Source organism: Ochotona princeps, chromosome 3 (assembly GCF_030435755.1).
Source record: "Ochotona princeps isolate mOchPri1 chromosome 3, mOchPri1.hap1, whole genome shotgun sequence".
In the NCBI taxonomy this organism is placed as follows: Eukaryota; Metazoa; Chordata; class Mammalia; order Lagomorpha; family Ochotonidae; genus Ochotona; species Ochotona princeps.
Genome location: NC_080834.1, coordinates 96,800,139 through 96,821,294, shown reverse-complemented (window position 1 = coordinate 96,821,294; position 21,156 = coordinate 96,800,139). Strand labels below are relative to the sequence as shown.

Here is a 21,156-nt window from a genome sequence, read left to right as displayed (position 1 = left end):
CAAACAAAACAGATTGTCAATCAAATGAATTATGCTTATAAAAATACAAATAGCTCTGGCAGAAGCCTGAGAAAGTAATTGCTTTTAAGGGGGGAAGCTTCAATAATTTAGATAGCTGCATTGATTAGGGTGAATTGATTTTATTTGAGTTATCAATTGTGTACAAAATTAGGCCTTGATGTACTGATTTTGGGTCCACTTTCTAGTCTGATTTTTAAGTTTATGTATTTACTTGAGAAACAGACAACGAAAGAGAGGTAGGTCTCCCCATTAATAGACCACCTTGCAAATGCTCCCAACAACCAGAGCTGATACAGGGAGCTGAGAGCTCAATCCCAGTCTCCCACGTGGGCTACAGGCAATAAATGCTGGAGTTATCACTGCTGCCCCCTGGTGTCTAAAGTAGAAGGAAGCTGGAGTCAGGAGCTGGAGACTAGGCATCCAACCCAGTCAACGTGGGACATAGGCATTCAAAAAATAGTCTGAACTATCTGGCTAAACATCTATTTCTCCTAGTTTAAATTTTGTTATTCCCCAGTTGTCCTCCATGCAAACAATTTACACCCACACTTAGGAATATAGTAGAATTAACCTCTTTAATCTCTACAGTATGACTGATGAGGATGAATATGTCATTATTCATTCATTCATCTACATTTTTAAAAAGATTTATTTTTTTTATTGAAAAGGCAGATTTACAGAGATAGGGAGAAAAAGAGAGAAACATCTTCCATTGGCTAGTTCACTCCACAAGTGGCCACAATGGCCAGAGCTGAGCCAACTGAAGCCAGGAGCCAGGAGCCAGGAGCTTCATCTGGGTCTCTGATGTGGGTACAGAGTCTCAAGATTTTGGGCCATCCTTTACTACCTCCCAAGTCACAAGCAGGAAGCTGGATCAGAAGTGGAGCAGTTGGGATGGGAACCGGGGCCCATATGGGATCCCAGCAGTTTGCAAGGCTAGGATTTTAGTACCTAGGCTATCATGTCAGGCCCCATGTACATATTCATATACTCAATGTTTTATAAGCACATGCTATTTTTCAGTCACTACACTTAAACACTGAGGATTGAGCACTGAACAACTCATAGCTTTAGCTAAGGAATGGAGGAAAATATTTTGAAGGTCTACACATGGAAATTGGTATGACCTATCCAAAACATTCAAGGAAGGACAACAGTAATGGATTAGAGAGACAGCAAAAGCAGTGAAGAGAGACAGAGAGAGAGAAGAAGAAGAAGAAGGAGGAGGAGGAGGAGGAGGAGGAGGAGAAAGAGGAGAGAGAATGAAGACATAAAATGGTTAATCGTGAACATCTTTATTAACGGGCTTATTCTAAGTGGTAGTTAAGTCACTGGGCTGATTTAAGCCTGGTTGTGACCAGAATTTTGTTTTTAACAGACTGATTTGTTTTCAGAGCAAAATGTGATCATGATATGCGAAAGCAAAAATGTGATCACCATAGCTTAGTGAACAAAAATATGTGAGGTTTAAGCCAGGGTTTTAGCAAAAGGGGTGGAGACAGCAAAGGAATGCTATGTGCTTTTAGGAGGTGACATCTATCAAAGGTTGGTCACAAATCAAAGGTCAGTAGGCACTGAAGGAAATGATGAACTGAAAAATAGCTCCCTGGGATTCGATTGAGCTCCTGCAGAGGCAGGAAACCACTAACAGCATTTCTGTGAGCACATAAAACTGAACAGTTACACAAACACAACACACACTCAAACACACTGTAACACTTCGCATGCTCCAGTAATGTTTTAAATATTGATAACTAAACAAAGTACTCTTTGCCCATTTAAACATTTTGTCGGTCCTGGAAATATGGGTTCTAGATTCAGAGAAGTTTGGCTTGATTACCAACTTCACTTTATAACAATACTTAAACTTCCCAAGGTGTGACATTCTTCATTCAAAAAGGGCACGGAAGAGTAAAAGGCTCAGAGTTGTTTAGAGGATTAAAACAGATGTAAATCAGAAAAGCATTTTGTCTACTGTAGTTACTAGAAATATTTGTTGTTATTATTACAAGTATTAACTAAGAAGTAAACTCCTACTACTAAAAACAACTTGCAGGTTCCCCTTACATACGAAGGCATTAACTGCTTGCCCATAAGATATTTTGCAATACTTTCCTTTTGTGCTTGGTACGTCTACTTCGTTTTTTAGATAAATCTGTATTTTCATATCCTAAATTCTATGTTTTCATTCATTGTTCTTGTCTTTTTCCATTTAAATTTTCATCTCCTAATACATCAATACTTTCCTATGTTATTTTTTCAAAGATTTATTTATTTTTATTGGACAGGCAGATATAGAGAGAGGAGGAGAGGCAAAAAGGAAGATCTTCCGTCCGACGGTTCACTCCCCAAGCTGTTGCAATGGCTGGAGCTGAGCAAATCCGAAGCCAGGAGCCAGGAGCCCTTCCAGGTCTCCCATGCGGGTGCAGGGCCCCAAGGATTTGGGCTGTCCTCGACTGCTTTTCCTGGCCATAAGCAGGGAGTTAGATGGGAAGCAGGGCCACCGGGATTAGAACCAGAGCTCCTACCTTATTCTAACAGCTTTATTTTTCACTCTTATGTTTTCTACAAATAAAATTAACTTTCAAGTATGCTGGCCTGGTTTGAACCTCAGCTAGTTCCACTCCCAATCTAGCGTCCCACCAATAGGTAGGGTGGAAGATAGTGGATAATGACTCAAATGTGTGTTCTGTTACTCAAGTAGGAGACCAAGATCGAGTGCTGCTGGACTCACTGCTTAATCCTGGGCCAGCCCTGGCTGGTGTGCGCATTTGGGAAGGAGTTCATAGGAGATAGGAGGCCTCTTATTTCTCTCTCTCTCTCTCTCTCTCTCTCTCTCTCTCTCTCTCTCTCTCTCTGTGCTTTATGACACAAGAAAAACACAATAAGAACAATTAAAAAGGACTTCCAGCCATTAAATGCAATGATGTGGATCTAAACATACTTACGTTAGAAGAACTCCACAACATGGTGTCAAGCATAAAGTAAAACACAAGTAAAACACAGTAAAAAAAACAGTATTTGTAGTATCACTCTATTTTTGTAGGAATGAAATAATAATTATAAACAAACATATACATATTCAAATATGTATCTAAAAAGGTTCAGAAGGAGGGTTACTTAAATTTTAGCTACATATATTTATTTAGGGGAAGTAAGGGGTGATATACATTTAAAGTCTCTACTGTTAAAATATTTTTAGAAATTGCCTGTTGTATTCTTATCGTCAGCAGAGAAATAAAAGGATACAACCACTTTACCTGCAATGGCTTCATAAAGACCAGCTTTGTACGCTAAATACTCATACTCTTCAAATCTCTGAGGCCCTTCACACAGCGTACGGCACTCTGAATCTTCAATGAAATACTCTCTTAAGGCTTGTTCAAAATATTTGATGGCTACCTCAAACTCATCACTCTCATAGTGTTTAACTGCTGCACTGTAGCTCTCCTGCAAAGAGAAAAAAAAAAAAAGCAGTCTATGTAAAATGCAAGCTAGAGGTAGCTGGAGTAGGTTTCAGACTCTGCGGGAAGGGCAGAGAAGGGCTGCTCTGGCTCATGAAGCGTCTCTTTGACTTCAAGCAATTCTAAACTTAGAGGGGGCTTATTGAATGAGAAGATTGCTGTAGCACCCATTGATCTCATTTTCTTCCTGAATGTACACACTGACTGTATTTTGTAATTCCTCTGCTAAGAGGTCAGACCATGTAACAAGTGTGGCAAAACAAAGGTGGGAAAAAGTGTCATCTAATCCCAGGTTTTGCTCAATTTAGAAAGAAAGAGCCGTGCAAATAAAAGCATCCTCTTTTCCTTCTCTGTAGTGATTCTGGGAGGAATACATTAAGCAGGTTGATGTGGAAATTGGAAGTAGTCTTTTCAACATATGATTTCAAGAAATATTTCGCCTATCGAATTAAGTGATGTTTTAGAAAGTTGGTTTGATAAATACAGACGTAGCAGGCAACCCACTGGAGTGGAATGGGAAGTCAGCATGTGTCTTTGTAAAGCCCACCTTTCTTCACCTCCTTTGTGTGACATAACTACTCTGGCCAGGAGCTGAGTCTCTGAAAGCGCTCCGGATATTGTATAATATTGTAGTTTTCATTATAATGAAAATTCTTGTCGGTCAGTTTTTGAAGTTTTTTTTTTATTTTAACTTTCAATTTTCACAAAATCTTGCTTTTAAATTCACCTGTTCTTCTTCATCCTGACAATTTTAATATTTCATCAGGAATCTAAAAAATGACAAAGATATTACTGTTGCTGGAAGTAGAAAATGAGTTTGCGGTCCTCTTAGACGTTGTCACAGTCAAATCAAACTTAGCCCTTAGCTGCACACACAGAGGACAGTGGCAGCAGAGCTTACCAGGTGTGGTCTGGCTTCCCGGTCTGTCAGCTGCAGCGCGTCTACACCAGCCATCATTCTGTAATTCTCGATGTCCTGCTGCATTTCCATATGTTCAGGGTTGGCCATGAAAAATGTGTGAGCTGCTTCCATCGCTTTGTCCGGCTGGTTAAGCTGGAGAGAGAGAATTAGATAAAGGTGATTATTTCCAAACTAGGTTCGGAAAGCAAGAGATTGGCCCAAAGCTCACAGTTTGAAATTCAGAATTCAGGTTTATATTAGGATATGATAGCATGGTACTCCTAACAGTCTGTGGGAAAATGAAAGGAAAAGATAAGCTTATTGTGGTGTAAAAAATCTGAATCTATGCATAATACTTTTCACAACACGCTTTCTTTTTTTCTTTTTTGATTTTGAATTTTATGCTACAGTTCCATAGGGTCTGGGATTTCCCTACCCATCCCCAAATTTCCATCCCCAACTGATTCTCCTTGTATTATTACACTACAGTATAGTCCTTCATAAGTAGTCATAAGTCCATTGGTCTGTTATTTCACTGTGTCCTAACATTGCTGCTACAAACAATGTCAGACAGTCTAGCATCCATTATCTAGAGAGTTCCAACAGTTTTCTTTTTATTTTTTACCCATGCATCATTTATTCAGTGACGTGCTTTTCAACTCCATGGTGCTGTAAATGTTGTTTGTTTTAATTTCATACCTGTTGTTGACTTTGCTTTGTGGTTTCTCATTTAAGGGAATGCATGGCAACAGCATAATAGAGACGACCATATTCAGATGTGAGGATACGATGCAGTATGCATCTCTACCTCCAAATCAAAGACGGACTCACAATACACTTTAGAAACTACTTTTCATTTATTTGAAGACAGAGATAAAGAGAACAGAGAGAGGAAAGCGGAGAACAAGATATGAATAAAGACATTTCCAAACGTTGGCGACATTTAGGTTTGGGCTAAACCAGAGTTAGAAACCAATGTGGTAGCCCATGTGCGTGTCAAGAACTCTCACACTGAAGTCATCTTTTGATGCTTTCCAGGCTATGCAGTAGCAGGAAGCTTGCTTGGAAGCAGAATAGCTGAGATTTGAACCAGAGGAACTCATGCCAATATGAGATGCAGGTATCCCAAACAGAAACACTATAAGACATCCATGAAAGTTGGAAGACTTTTCATATGTATAGACTTCAAAATCTGTTTTCACCAAAGCAAAATCTTTCAGTCTCATTTTACACAACATTCTAATGTTCTCTCACGTGTATGTAAGCTGGATTCTTCAGTTATGAATAAAATGAGCAAACTTGCTTTGTTTCAATTTTTCCTTTTTGCCTTTTTCTTGGAAATTGATTCTATGTGTTTCTGTTCTACAACATTTCAAAATAAAGAGCTACCAGACCTACCTACTTGAACATTTTTGTCAAGTATTTTCCTTTTATTTTTTGTTCGTTTTACCTTTTATCATGAGATTGGACATGAAATAAACATTTGATTTCCCAGAGGTTGGAATTGAGTATACTTCTTCTTCCTTCCAATTGTCAGATTTTTTTAATTTATAAATAAATAAAATATATAAATAAGGCTAGAACATAAATACACTAAAAAATCTTGAATGTTTTCTTCCAAACTCAATATTTTGATACTAGTTAATATAAAATAAAGACTTTTCAATAATCACTACACTGACAGTGATATTTTTACGGTCCCACTTACTGCTCCATTCTCAACGGAAAAAGGCACAATGTTTTTATGAACATGGAAAATGAAAGAAAATGCATTCAGTTTAATATATCTGACAAATGCTTTGCCGGGGGAACGACATAGATCCGTTTTTCTCCTATCATAAAATTGGATATTTCTACTAGTAGTCTATTTCATAGTGAAATTCAAAATATGTGTGACATATTTAAGTACATAAAGAAATGAAAATTTGGGCCAATCAATATTTCAGGGCTAGGGGCCTGACATGGTAGCCTAGCAGCTAAAGTCCTCGCCTTAAACGCACCAGGATCCCATATGGGCGCCAGTTCACATTCCAGCGGCCCCACTTTCCTTCCAGCTCCCTGCTTGTGACCTGGGAAAGCATTCAAGGATGGCCCAACACCTTAGGACCTTGTACTGTGTGGGAAACCTGGAAGAGGTTCCTGGCTCCTGGCTTTGGATCCGCTCAGCTCCCGCCATTGTGGCTACTTGCAGAGTGAATCAACACATGGAAGATATTCCTCTCTGTCTCTCCTCCTTTCTGTATATCTGACTTACCAAAAAACAGAACAAAACAAAACAAAGCAAAAACAAATAAATAAAACCTTTAAAAATACATATTTCAGGATTAAATCCTTGTCTTGTTCCCCAGGATACCACATGGGTGCTGTTTTTTATCCAGGCTGCTCTACTTCTCCAACTCCCTGCTTGTGACCTGGAAACTCAAGGCAGGATGGCCCAAAGCTTTGGGCCACTGTATCTGCCTGGGAGATCTGGAGAAAGCTCCTGATTCTTGACTTGAGATTGGTTCAGTTTTTGCCACTGTGGCCACTTGGGGAGCAAATGGGTATGGAAGATCTTTCTGTCTCTGTTTCTCTCTGTGAATCTAACTTTCCAATAAAAGCAAATAAATCCTTAAAAAAATGACCTAATGGGATATGACATTCAACTTGGTCTTCCTATGACAGTCTTGCCTCTAAAATACTAAAACACTAAAATACATAACAATGTAGTAAGTTCACTTCCCTGCTCACTTCTGTCTGGTGTTATGCAAAGGATCAGTTCTTATCCCAGAAAATTCAAACTGCTATGTTTTAAGATCTGTCTTCCTCCACTGTGGCTCTTACCAGTGAAACACTCCTTTCTGTATAGTCCCTGTGATGGCTCTCTTGTCCTAAATGCTGCCTCAGATCAGTTCTTGTCACTTTACTTTTGATCTCAATTCTGTGTGCCCAGGATAACTTTCATTGTCAAAGTTACTGATTTTGGATCTGGCTTTTCTCTAAACTTTAAATTTTCACATTTCTTATATACCAACACAAATAAATATGAAATGCATATGTATCTCATGGTAATAATTATATTGGCCTAGGAGGAAGAGATTAGGTTGTAACTTATGGTAGAGCCTCATTTATTAGCCTGTTAAACCTTTAAAAATTGGTTTAAACATTTTCATTTCAGTTCTTCCTTAAGAAAATCTTTTCGTAAACTTTATGCCATGATCTGCCACATAGGAATATGGAAGGATTAAACTGTGTAATATACATTTATATATTTGTATTTATATATATTCAATTGAGTAATGTATATTTATATACACTATATTACTTAAACAATAGAAAGCAATTTATAAATTCTCTACACATTTTAGTGTTTTTAATATGTTCCCATTAGTAAAGAGCTGGCATGGATTGGCTCATGCCTCGCTGGGTGGGTCACAAAGATTAGTTACTCCTCACCATGGTGTTGAGGATTTTCCTGCACACCCCCCCCCAAAAAAAAAAATGTTCTGCACCTAAAATGTTGACATATATCTTGTTAGAGTTACAAGCCAGTCTGGATTATCCTAAAATCTGCCAAGATCAGCAAAATTTTACTTCAACACAACAACTGGCTAAATACTAAGATGAAATGGACACGAAACAGCTGAATGGTGCCTTATGGCCATTTTAAGGTATAGAGCAGCCGGTCCTGTATATGAACTAAAATTGAAATGTCAATGAGCTAATCATAGGTTGTGGCTAGGACTTGTTTTCCTTTTTTTTTTTTTTTTTTAATACACTGGTTACTCAAAACCATGTCAATTCCATAACATTGCAAATTGCTGTTGATGTTATATTGGGACTCTTAATTGACTGTGATGATATTCTGCCAGCTCAAACTTCAGACCAGAAAAGGTCTCCCCAAGAAACTGTTCAACCCATCTGGACAATAAGTAGCTGGACTCTATGCTTGGTATATGTTTGCAATGAAAGAATCTTGATTGAATTTGAACTGTAATGCTGCATCAAGGTGGAGGAATCCACCGGGGGGGAGGGGAGGGGGAGGGATGGGGGGATTCCCAGAGCCTATGAAACTGTCACATAATGCAAAATAATTAACAATAAAAAAAATATGTTCCCATTAATGAGGAACAAACTTTATAATGTGCATTAGCACATGATTTATGAGGGTATAGCAGATATTATTAATTGGCTAAAACTGTCTCCATGTTTACAGTTAGACCATAGTTATGAGCAAACCATATTAGCACTGACATACTCCAGTTTTATAGCAGCAGATGTTAAAGTTGATGAACGCAAATAAAAATTTATGTTCTTCATTTTCCTATATTTGTGCCTTGGATCAGGCAATGAAACACTACATTTTCTAAGGGACACTATTTCCATCCTAGACTTGCATTTACTCCTGACAGTAATTCCTTATCCTTATTAGACTATTGCCATTCATCAATCAGGGACACTTCAAAAATCTTATAGAAAAGTTAATGCATGAGTTCATGTTGATGCAAAAATTGAAGTCTATACATTGTTATTCCTCATAATGTGTGTTTATTACAAACTTTCTGATGCCTTGTTCTTGTATCATTCATTAAATGAATTTGAGTAGATTTTTCTCTTTCAGTTGCAGCTGTCTGAATATGGATCATTTCACTTACCTATCTGTTTAATCTGCATCTACAATCCATGATGTCTATGACTTATCTAAGAGTGAATTAACTTGTATGAATTGAAACCTATATATATATATATATAATAGATATAAATAGATACATGAACATATCTATACACCAAAAGGAGAAGTTGTGTGTGAGTGTTCCTAGTAAATTATAGCATGTTAAAAGGATGCCATTGCAATGAAAATGTCCCTGAAGTCATCTTTTATAGCAACAGTTCCTAATGCTGATTATCACGGATGAATATGACTCAGTATTTCTTGAAATTGTTAGCCAATTTTAATTTTTTTTATTTTTCTATGAAAGAAAGAGACTTATTATCACAGTTGAATGAGACTGAGATTTTTGAAACTGTTAAGTCATTTTTTAATTTTTGCTTTTATTTTGAAAGGAAGCAAGAGACAAATACTTACTGTGACAGATAAGTATGACTCAGCCCTTGAAACTGTGAGACAATGTCTTTCTTAAATCTTTGTTTCATTTTAAAGGCAGAGAGAGAGAGAATATGAGAGATACATGAAGAGAGACTGCATCTTCTGGTTTCCTCCCCCAATTTCCCTAATATCTTGGGTTGGCCATGCTGAAGCCACAGCCTCTAAATCCTTTAGATATCTCTCACCAGGGGTAGAGAGCCAAGCACTTGATCCGTCAACTCTTGCCTCACAGGGTGCTTGTTAGTAGGAAGCAGGGTAAGAAACAGAGTAGCTCAAGTGGGATGCTCACTCCAAGGCATCTCAGCAACAGCTAAACTATGTAGCACACTCCCAGTGCTGGTGAGCTGGCTATTTTTTCATATGTTTGAGAACACTGGATTTTTTTTCTTCCGTTATAGCCCAAGATGGATTATAATACTTTCTTCCCCAACATAAATGTAAAAGAGATCCTATTACTTATTCTTGATCCATAAACGTTCTTCATGACATGGTCTTGGCACTTAAATTATTAAGTCACTTCATGAAATTAAAATTCATTGCCAAAGGTTATGAAAATGGGCCATATTTTTAACTAGAAGTTTAATATACTGGTGCTCCTTTTTGAAATTAAATCTACACATCTGAAATGAACATATGTGTTCATTTGTAAGATGTTGTAAGATGTTGTAAGCACTCAGAATCAAGGAAGGAAGGTTATGCTTGCTCCTCTATTAAAACAAATCCAAAGCAAACTGCCTGTCAAGAATCCAAACTAAGACCTGCTTAAAATCTGCACAGAAGAGGACAACCAATATGGAAGCAACTCTGTGTTACAAATCATGACAGGAAGAGCAATTGAGGAGAGGAGAAAACTGGACAGAAAGATGATATGAAACCTTTTACAGGAGGCTATTGTAACATTGAGAGGGCAGAAATACCAGCAAAAAAATGCCTTTCAGAAATGCTGGGTCATTTTCATCACAGGCTGTGAAGAACTCAGGCAAACATGTTCACCTGCCAGCCCAGAAGCAGCCATGGTACGTGGCAGTCACGCTGCATGGAAAAAAAATGAGCACTGACCAAATCAACACCCTACTAAATTTCAGAAGCTACACCGTCATGAGCTGGTAAGTGAATAAGGCTCTTCTGCCACACAAATAATTTTCCATAGTTGCAAATAAAGAAGACGTTTCCAAAGCACACACATGAAGTATTCAGAATTTTTCAGTAGCTGCCTTTAACCACAAAAGAAATGTCAGACACTCTGCACCATGATGTTCAGGAACAGCAGGGTTTGGCTGCAGGCTTTGTTATGTCATTTCTTCCTGTCAAAAATTATACACTCCTGCCCCACACAAATGGATTTCTGCAACTTTTTATAAATTGCCATCCCTCCCTATTCAGAACACAAATGCATCCAGTATTCCAGTAACACCTATACTCTTCATGTTGCTCATTCACATATTGCTCAGTGAATATTTTGCCCAAAATCTATGCAAGACCTGCTAATGGTTAACATGAATACCTATACGTCCTTGTCAGGCAAAGTCCTTGTTTCTCAGAGGCTTACTTCTCATTGAAAAGGACAGGTTTCAGATAAAGAAATAACTGGGGGCAGCATGGTGGGTTAGTGGGTAAAACTGGCATCCTTTATGGACACCAATCAATCTCCTGGATAGCATCCCCGGGAAAGCCAGAGAACGTGGCCCAGGCACTGGGTCCTCCATTCCCATGTGGGAGATCCCAAATCAGTTTCTGAATCCTGGCTTTGGGCCTGTACAGGTTCAGCCATGGCAACCATGTGAGGAGGGGAGATCTCTCTGTCACACTGACTTTTTAAATAGAAATTTTTAAGAAAAGGAAGAATTAGTGCAAGTAATTTCAGATTGTGCTAACTACTATGAGGGAAAAAATGAAGAACCCACATTGTGAGCACTGACCTCATCTCCAGTGAAAATGAGTCAATCAATGATGAGTAAATCAAACAACATCCTTGCAAGGTAATTTTGGAGATCAGCCTGAAAAGTGAGGAAGCCAGGCATGAGCTCACCAGGAGGAAGAGCACTCCAGACCAAAGAAAATCAGTGACCCTGAAGTGAAATGACCCTGAAGTGGAAAAACTGATAGGTTTTAACAGCAGAGTGGGGACTAAAAGAGAACTTTGAGAACATGCTGGTGAAAGATCACCTGCAGGTTACAATTTGGTTTAGAATCTGCATGTCATACTTAGTGGAAGAAGAAACAATGAAAGGATTTTAAAGTGGATATGATCAGACCCAATCCACATACATTTCAGAATGCTCTACGCGAATCTGTGCATCTTTATAGCAGTCAGAAGAGCAATGTACTATTTCAGAGCAGAAATAAAATTTTTGTCTTATAAAGCACAAACAGGACAGCATAAAGTGGTTGCTTTCTGCTTTTCTTCACTCTCCTTTCCATTTCTTTGGCTTCTTTCTGTTGTACAGCTTTGCTTGAGCAATGTTGTAATACAGAAAGAACACATATTTTAAAAAAAGGAATATATTCGAAACTTTCCAAGCATATTGTAGGGAACATATACAAGTTCCTTGTCTGTGAATTAGGAAATATATAAAGTACAAAATACATGAAGGCAGAATGGAGAAGATCTTGTATGACCGGTATGGCACAGAGCTAACTCTGGAGTCCATTAAGCCAGGTAAAGGCCACTTTGTGCACTGGAAGCAGAATGATTAACATCACCTTTTTATCTTCCAAAGAGCTTTCTGTACACAGCAAAACATCTAACCTAAAATAAGTAATTTGCATCCTTTCACTGAAACACCAACATTTTCAGTAAAGAAAGCAGTTCTTTCTACGGTAACCATCTTAATGTAGGGAGTTGATTCAATATCATACATTACATTTTGATGAAGTGCTATGTTTCTGTCTTGGTTCTTCACAAGTTTGTAGAATTTTCTAAACCCATATGGAGTTTCCTACCAACTGAGAAGTATGGAAGCAGACATTGCAAACATCATGTTTCTAAACCACAGGGGATTTTATTTTTTTAGTGCCAACTAATGGCATAAGTACACAAGCTGCAGAAAGAATAAGCAGATTATAGAAAATGTATCACATGAACATCATTAATTCATGGACTAAAACTTTACAGTCTTCCTTCTACCGGGCCTTCTACTAAAAGCTCATGAGATATGTGTACACTCTTTTTTAATATTCTTATTTGAGAAGCAGAGAAACACAGAAAGTCAGAGAGATACAGACAATGCTAGACAAAAAAAGCTCCCATGCCTTAGTATTATTCCCAAATGCCAGCAATGACACACACACACACACACACACACACACACACACACACACACACACCAAAAACAAACGAAAAAAAATCTGAGAACCCAGTTCTACTCTTCCATGTGGGTGGTGAGAATCCAACTGCCTGAGCTAGCTACCTCCCAGTGTCTGCAATAAGCAAGAATTGGGATCAGGAGCAATAAATCCAACCCAGGTTCTCCAACATGAGAAGCAGGCATCTTAATTGCTATGCTAAATATTTGTTTTGTAATAATCTTTATTGAAAGGCAGATTCTACAGAGAGAAGGACAGATAGCGAGAGGTCTTTATTCACTGGCTCACTCCCCAAATGGCTGCAGGAACTAGAGATGAGACAATTCAAAGCTGGGAGCCAGGGGCTTTTTCTCAGTCTTCCATGTGGGCACAGTTTCCAAAGGACTCGAGTGATCCTCCACTGATTTCCCAGGCCATAAGCAGAGAGCTGGATGGGAAATGGAGCAGTGAGGACATGAACAAACACTCCTTTTGGATGCCAGAGCCACAGGGCCACACAACTGTGTTAGCTCCCTATGTAATCTTTTTAATTATATTTTCCATTATCGTTTTGAAGTAACCTAGTGTGCCGTGTGTGTGTGCATTTATTAATGTCACCATATTCACTTGCAAAAGTCTTACAATTTCTTACATAGATTTTAACTGAAGATAACTTTCATAAGACCAAAGAAGCAACTCAGTTAAGTTTTAATTAAAAAAGAATTGAGGGAGAATCAAGATGGTGGAATAGGGTAAGGACATGTTTAAACGGATGGAAAAACATTTAATCAGGATGAAGCAGAGAGGACATATTTCAGGAAATAGGAAAGGACAGAACAACAGCAGAGGGGCACCTGGAGACTGACAGACACAGGAAAGCAGCGGACACAATGGTGTGGTGTTGCAGTGACTGATATTCCAGCGGCATTCAGCTAACAGGCCACCTGAACTCCACCAGCATCCAGAACTCCACCAGCAACCAAGTGGGAAAGGACTTTCATGGGAGCATGGGAGGTGAACCCAGACAAAGAACTGTCTGTCCTGCTGGTCTGTTTGATTTGACCAGGAGCAGAGACAGAGCAGCAGATCCCAGATGGCCAGTGCAAGAACAGGGTGGATTTCTTAGCCCAGTCAGCCCCCTAGAGCTGAATTGGGCGCCATTTTGCGTAAGCAGGCAAAGGCAAGGGGAAGGACTGAGCATACCCTGAGCTGGGAGTGAACTCATTTCTGACTCAGTGAACTGCAGCAACGTCGCATTCTACAGGTTCCACCCAAGACAGGTCTGGGTAGCCCTCCGACCTGACGGCCAGCAGATCAAGAACTCTTGTAGTGGTACATTAGGCGCCATTTTGTACACTGTGGCAGGGGACAACAGTGAACTGCACATGTGCTGATCTCCCGAGAACTCACTGAGTTCTGTGGATTGCACTGGTCCCGCAGGAAAATAATACCGACTGTGGCATCATACCAGTCAAAATAGGTCCGTGTGGCACCCAGAACTAATGTCCAACAGGTTCCGGCAAGATCATTGCCACCAACAACCTAACTATATAGGACACCTGGTGTCTCTCTAATCCTGGGACCTGCTCCAACTGGAAGTGGGAGAAAGGTTGCAGAGACAACAGTGCAGCCTCAGCATGGTATCATAGGAGGAGGAGAGTGGTGAGCCAGGAGCTGGGGCTGTGGAGACCACGGTGGAAATCTGAAGTGAGAACCCAGACCTGGAACTTGCTGGAGGTTGTGGCACAAGTGGCTGCAAGCAAAGAGTTGTGTACCAATTGCAGTAAGTAAAATCGCAGTGTAGACCTGTGGGTGACACAGCTTAGAAACCTGCCCCAAGAAGAAGACTCTGCTAACCAGAAGTGCAATAATCAAGAACAAAAGAAGAGACAAAGGCACAATGAATATTACTGAAAACTCCCCTGCAAAGGAGCAAAACCCTATGCCAACCTCAGAGTTAAGTGAAGAAGACATCGAGAAAATGGGGAACACAGAATCCATAAGACACATTTTAAAGCTCCTGATCAGAGATGAGAAGCACATGCAAGAGTTCAAAGAATTTAAGGAAGCAATAAAGCAAATCAAGGCTTATATATCATAAATTAAGAACACAGTAGAGCAAATTAAATGTACAGTGAAGAGTCTCCAAAATAGAATGAAGCAAGCAGAAGAAAGAATCTCAGAATTGGAAGATATTTCCTGTCATCTGGGGCAAGCAAACAAAAAGCTGGAAACAGAGCTGGATCAGGCCAAAAAAAAGTATTCAAGAATTGAAAGACACTATTAAGAGGCCAAATATAAGAGTTATGGGAGTCCCAGAAGGTGCAGAAGGAGAAGCTGAGTTTGAAAATTTATTTAATAAAATAATAGAGGAAAATGTACCTAATCTGGAGAAAGAATTGGGAAATAAGATCCAGGAGGGGCACAGAACTCCCAACAGGCTTGAGCAAAAGCGATCTTCACCACGACACATGATCATCAAGCTCTCTTCAATTGATCATAAGGAAAAGATCCTTAAATGTGCACATGAAAAAATCATCTGACATATAAAGGAATGCCAATTAAACTCACAGGAGATCTCTCACAGGAAACTCTACAGGCAAGAAGAGAATGGAGTGACATATTCCAGATTCTAAAAGAAAAAATTGTTGGCCTAGGATAACATATCCAGCAAAGCTTTCTTTTGTCTTTGAAAATGAAATAAAATTCTTCCACAGTCAAGAAAAGTTAAAAAAATTTGCCTCTTCCAAACCTGCCCTACAAATGGATACTTCAAGATGTTCTCTTGACAGAGAAGAGGAATAGCATCCAACAAAACCAAAGGCAAATGGGAAGAACATCCCAGTAAAATGACAACAGAAGACTAAACCAATGAACAACCAATTCCTAAAATGACAGGACCAAAGTACCACCCATACATATTAAACTCTGAATGTAAATGGCTTAAGCTAAATCAAATGTCATAGATTAGTCAACTGGATTAAAAAACAAAACCCATCTGTTTATTGTCTGGAGGAGAAACACTTCACCAATAAAGATCAGTGGAAACTGTATTGCATGGGTTTTGTTGTTTTCTGTTAGTTTCATCTCTTCAAATCACTTTCTCCTGATTAAATCATTCAATGACTCGTAGATCATGCAGTGGCATCATTTTCTTCAAGAAGGTTCTTAATTTTCATTTCTTCAGCTACACATTAGTCATTTAATAGCATGTTACTTAACTTCATGGTGTTGTTAATTTCTTTTTTCTCCCTGATGTTGATTTTGTTTTGTGGCTCTTCATTTAAGGGGATGTATAGTAGCTGTGTAATGGAGACTGTCATATTTAGTAACGTGTCATTTAACTTCATGGCATTGTACATTTCTATTTTTCTTTCTATTTTTGATTTTATATTATGACTTTTCATTTAAGGGGATGTACAGTAGCTGTGAAATGGAGACTAACATCCAGATGTGAAGATGCAGTGTGGTATGTATTTCTGCTTCCAGACAAAGATGGACTTACAATGAAACTGCTTACTATATCTTGACAATAGGATTCTGGACTCTCTGCCGTTGTCCATGCCCACAATGATGGACATATGACTGTGTATGAAGAACTATATGCTAGTAATAATATAGAGGAACTAGATGGGGGTGAGGGAATTGGGGACGGGATAAGGGAATATGGAACTGTATCATAAAATGATAATAATAATAATAATAAAATGTAAAAAAGAAAAAAGAATTGAAATAATTACTTGGAAAAAAAAAAGAAAATCATTTTATGTGAGAAGCAGAGACAGCGCTTCCATCTGGTGGTTCCCTCCCCAAATGCCCATAACAGATCCTAAGAACTCCTTCCAGTTCTCCCACATGGGTAGCAGGGACACAACTATTTCAGTTGTCAATATTCTGCCTTCCAGAATGCACATTGTCAGAAAGCTAGAATTGATGGTAGACCAAGGTGTCGAATCCAAAGATTCTGAAATGGGCTGGTGAAATCCCACCCAGAATCTTCACAAGTAGACCAAACAACTGCCTGTAAAATAATACACTTTAATATTTATTGTACAGAATTAACTTTGTAGTATAGTGGGTAAAGTCATTACCTGTAACACCAGGACCCAAATAGGTGCCAGTTCGTATACTGGCTGCTGCATGCCCTGACAGTGGCTTGGGAAAGCATTTGAAAATGGCTCATTTGTGGACTCCGGTTATCCCCGTGAACGACGTGGATGAAGCTCTTGGCTCTTGGTTACAGCTATCTGAGAGCCAAAGAAGGAAGGGAAGGTCTGTCTTTCCCTCTTCATAAATTGTACCTTAACACATAAATAAATAAGTAAATAAATAAACCTTTTTGAGAATACTCTTAAAAATATTAAAATTTGGAAACAAAAATTGGAAAGAGTTTGCTTGATTGGCTATATTGATTCTATAAATTATATTATAATCTCTCAAATGTAAATATCAGATTACATAGTAAGAGCACAAGATTGTAGGGAATCCTTGAATGCTTATATATAACAGACCTATATTTTAGAGAGTAGAAAGCATATCTATATGACAAAACAACTTTGGATTTATTTCACAATTGGTGGTTTTACTATTTTTATGTTAGTTTAATGTACAAAAACAAAATGTACAAAAATGTACAAAAATGTTTTATGAAGGTACTGTACTATCACAAAAGTTTCTCTCCAGAAATGTATAAAATGAACTTTACCACACAGTGGGAGCTATGGTAGATATTTGTATCATGTAAGTTTTTTTGGCCTTAACTATTGAAAAACTAAGAACTAAAATTTATCTCATTTACAGCTACCATAATATGTTTGGTTTTCAGTGTATCAAATGAAGTCAGTATTTTTTTCTTTTTTATTCTTTTGCTTTTTAAAAAGATTATTTATTTGGAAAGCGGTTACACAGAGAAAGGGAAGGCACACAGAAAGATCTTCTGCTCACTGGTTCACTACCCAAAGAGCTGCGAAGGCTCGAGCTGGATCAGGCCAGAGCCAAATACCAGGAACATCATCCTGGTCTCTTATGCGGGCTCAAGAGACAAAGTACTTGGACCATATTCTGGAGCTTTCTCAGATGCTTTGCAGGGAGCTGGATTGGAAGTGGAGCAGCCAGGAATCAAACAATTTCCCATGTGGGATTCTGGCATTGAAGGCAGCAGCTTAATGTGTAATGCAACATTGCCAGTCCCATCTTTTTCTCTATTTGTTTGCTTGTTTTCATTTGGGTGGCCCTTACAGCACAGTGGTAAGGCAGCTCTTGTGACTCTAGCACGCTGCATTGGTGTGCCAGTTCAAGTCCTGGCTGCATTGTCGACACTCTAGTATTTCTTTTAATGTGCCTTGGAAGGCAGTGGATGATGGCAGCTTTCGGCCATGTGGAAGATCCAGATGGTGTGCCTAGGTATTAGTTCCAGCCTGGACAAGTTCTGTCTGGCATAGCCATTTGGGTAGATAACCAGGGAATGAAAGATAGGCTCACTCTTTCCCTATCCCTTTCTCTTTTTCCCACTCTCTTTTTCTCTCTCTCTCTCTTCCATCTATCTCATTGTGCTGCTCAACCTTACAGAGAAAAAAAAAAACTTAAATAAATTAAATTAAAATACATCCCTTAAAAGGAAATTTTTAGAAATCGTATTTGTTTACTACATGTTATTGCAAAATATTTAAATATTATGAAATTCAAAGAACACGTAGTCATTCATAAGTTAGGTAGATGCAGAAAGGTCATCTTTTTAATTTATGAAATATTAGTCTGGTATGTAGCCATGGATATAAGTAAACATTTATGGATTTCAAAGTGCAATTTGCTAAATGTTTACATTTTCTCCGTGGGTACGTTGGAAAGGAAGATCATGCCTTTTTAAAAGTGCTTTCTTTTGCTAATCTGCTTTGGATCGTTCCTTCAATTACTTATGGCCCAGGACCAGATTAATCAGCTCCTGTTCCTTCTAAACACTCTGGTGGAATTTCACTCTGATGTTTACATCTTCCTGTTAAACAGGGTGAACAGTCCCTGCCAAAGGTGCTGGCCTGATGAGCTTGGAGGAACAGAGGAAGCCATCAGCTAGCTTTAGCGGAAAGTGTCCTTATCTAAATCAAAACCATCCTTTGGAGTAACAAAAACACTAAAGAGAAGAAGGAGAACTTTTAAAGATGTAATTTCAATTTAGAAACTGTTTAAAATTAAAAAAAGAAAGCCTTAGATGTTAGAAAAAAACTGCAAAGTGTTAACCAAAAATAAGTGCTTGCTTACTTGGCCTCACTCCCTCAAGCCGTCTGTGTGTTGTCTAATTTCCCAAGAAAAAAACAGCCCAAACTTGGCTGGCTGCTGGGACGGAAGCAAATACGCTATCTTAGTGATGAAATGTGCTCAAATCATCCCTGCCTTGGAGAAAATGATACTAGTATGTGTGTTTAATGGTATGTGACCGGTGCTTTTGCTTTGAAACACCAAGATGGAGTATGACTGGGAGACTGAGCAGGCTTCCTACCCTCCGCCACGTTTGTCCAGCCGTTTGTCCAGCAGGCTCCCTTGAGGTGTCAATGGATGACTAATGGTGGCTGCAAAGGGATCCTGGGCCAAGGCCTCTCTGACATGTGCTGCTGCTACTGTTTCTGGAAACATAGCTTTAATCCTTTTCAAAAAGTCTTCATAAGGTATCTGCCACTCATTTCATATCTGAGTTCTCCTGATATCCCAGGACTAGTCATTGTTTTTGTTTAAAGACTTTGGTTCATATTAGGGCTTGAAAAATTAATAGAAACTAAGTGTTCCTTGGTGTGAGCTCAGAACCCACCTTCTCTTGTACACGATATTCATATTGGTGAGCACAGCCTGGTTTGTGTGATTGCTAATATTGGGGTTTACCCTTGTACATTGCTGTATAGCTTGCAAAGCACCAGCACTACTAATAAAAATCAAAGCAAAAAAAAAAAAAGATTGTGCACTGAGCATGTACTCAGTAAGAATGGGAAATTCCTCAGATAGCTTTGAGTCCCTTCTTCTATCTCTGGTTTAGGGCAGATCTTACTATTTATAAGTAAGATTTATAAGATCTATTTACTAGATCTTACTATTTATAAGGGCATATAATGACACCACCAATGGCTTAGGTCACCCAATAAAAATGTTTGCCTGAGCAGAATTCTCCTATTGAGCTTCATGATACAAAAGCAAATTTTATTATGCTATTTCCTCCTTTATATTTTGTTTTTGTGTTGTTACCCTTATGATAAATGGAGATTAACATAGCCTTTCCCTAGTGCTCCCTTTAAAAAGTTGCATCTAGGGTTGGCAGGCTAATCCACTACCCTATGTTGCCTGCATTTCCTACAGGTGCTGCTTCATGTCATAGAGGTTCCATTTTCCACCCGGGTCTGTTTATGGCTTGGGAAAGCAGTGAAGGACGGCCCAAATCCATGGGACCCTGCACCCACATGACTCCCAGTTTTCAATCAGCTCAGCTCTGTCCTTTGCAGACATTTGGGAAATGAATCAGTATAAAAAGTTTTCTCCATATATAAAATATCCCTTTCAAATAAAAATGAATACATCTTTTAAAGAAGTTGCATCCACCCAGTTTACCAGAGCCACAAGTTAGTTCTGCAACTGGCCACTCCGAGTTCAGTCTCTGCCGCTGTCAGCAGCCAGGGCCCATCCTCACTTCCCAGCCATGTGTTGTTACAATGATTCAAACTTACTTGTTGAATATGATGGTAAATCACCATGAACTCTGGATTTCTGCTCCTAAAATGTCCTTTGAGAATGAACAGTGAACTAGTTTTAGACCTAGGACCTAGTTTTCTGAACATGAGACTATAAAAACAAATCACAAAGTTTGTATGTGTGCAGTTTTGTTTTACAAAATAACAAGTGACAGTCATCAACTCTTGTCATATTCAGGAAGTACGGGAAGACTCAAAAAGGGAGTCAGCACCATGGTTGATTTCCTGCTTCCCCCATGTTTCCCGAGTGGACTGTGGCTGCAGGAAGTAGCCTTGGGCTGCTGACATGTTCTTAGTGCTGGAACAATGCATTAGAGAAAGAGGGTTACTGAGTTTACAGATGCATTCTGTCATGACCAATTTTTAACATGTTTGATCCCCTGACAATTTTATGTTTACAAAGCAAATTCAACGTTCTACTCAAAATGATCTACTGTGAGCAATGTAAGAAGAACAAGCAAATAAGAACATTTTCACTGGTTTCTTTTTGGTAGTATAAATATGCCATGGTTGTCAGTAAAACTCAAACTCTTGCTTCTATCAGGGTAGGTAGATGTACTTCAAAAACACTTTTCCAAGCACTCACTCAGCTCATATAAAGAAATGTACCATGACTGTGAGCTAACAGGAATTTCATTGTTAACGACTCCTCTGAAGGAAACATCAGGAAAA

The 21,156-nt window shown here is 38.8% G+C and overlaps 1 protein-coding gene across 1 annotated transcript in view; it reads right to left on the bottom strand.

Annotated features, from left to right (window-relative positions):
- P3H2 (prolyl 3-hydroxylase 2) overlaps positions 1-21,156 on the bottom strand; it is a 147,450-nt gene that overhangs the window by 29,072 nt on the left and 97,222 nt on the right. Inside the window, exons 2-3 of the mRNA XM_004577782.4 lie at positions 4,387-4,539; positions 3,282-3,471 (exon numbers count right to left, since the gene is read on the bottom strand). Of these exons, the coding sequence (XP_004577839.2) occupies positions 3,282-3,471; positions 4,387-4,539 (343 nt within the window). The remainder of the gene's footprint in view (positions 1-3,281; positions 3,472-4,386; positions 4,540-21,156) is intronic.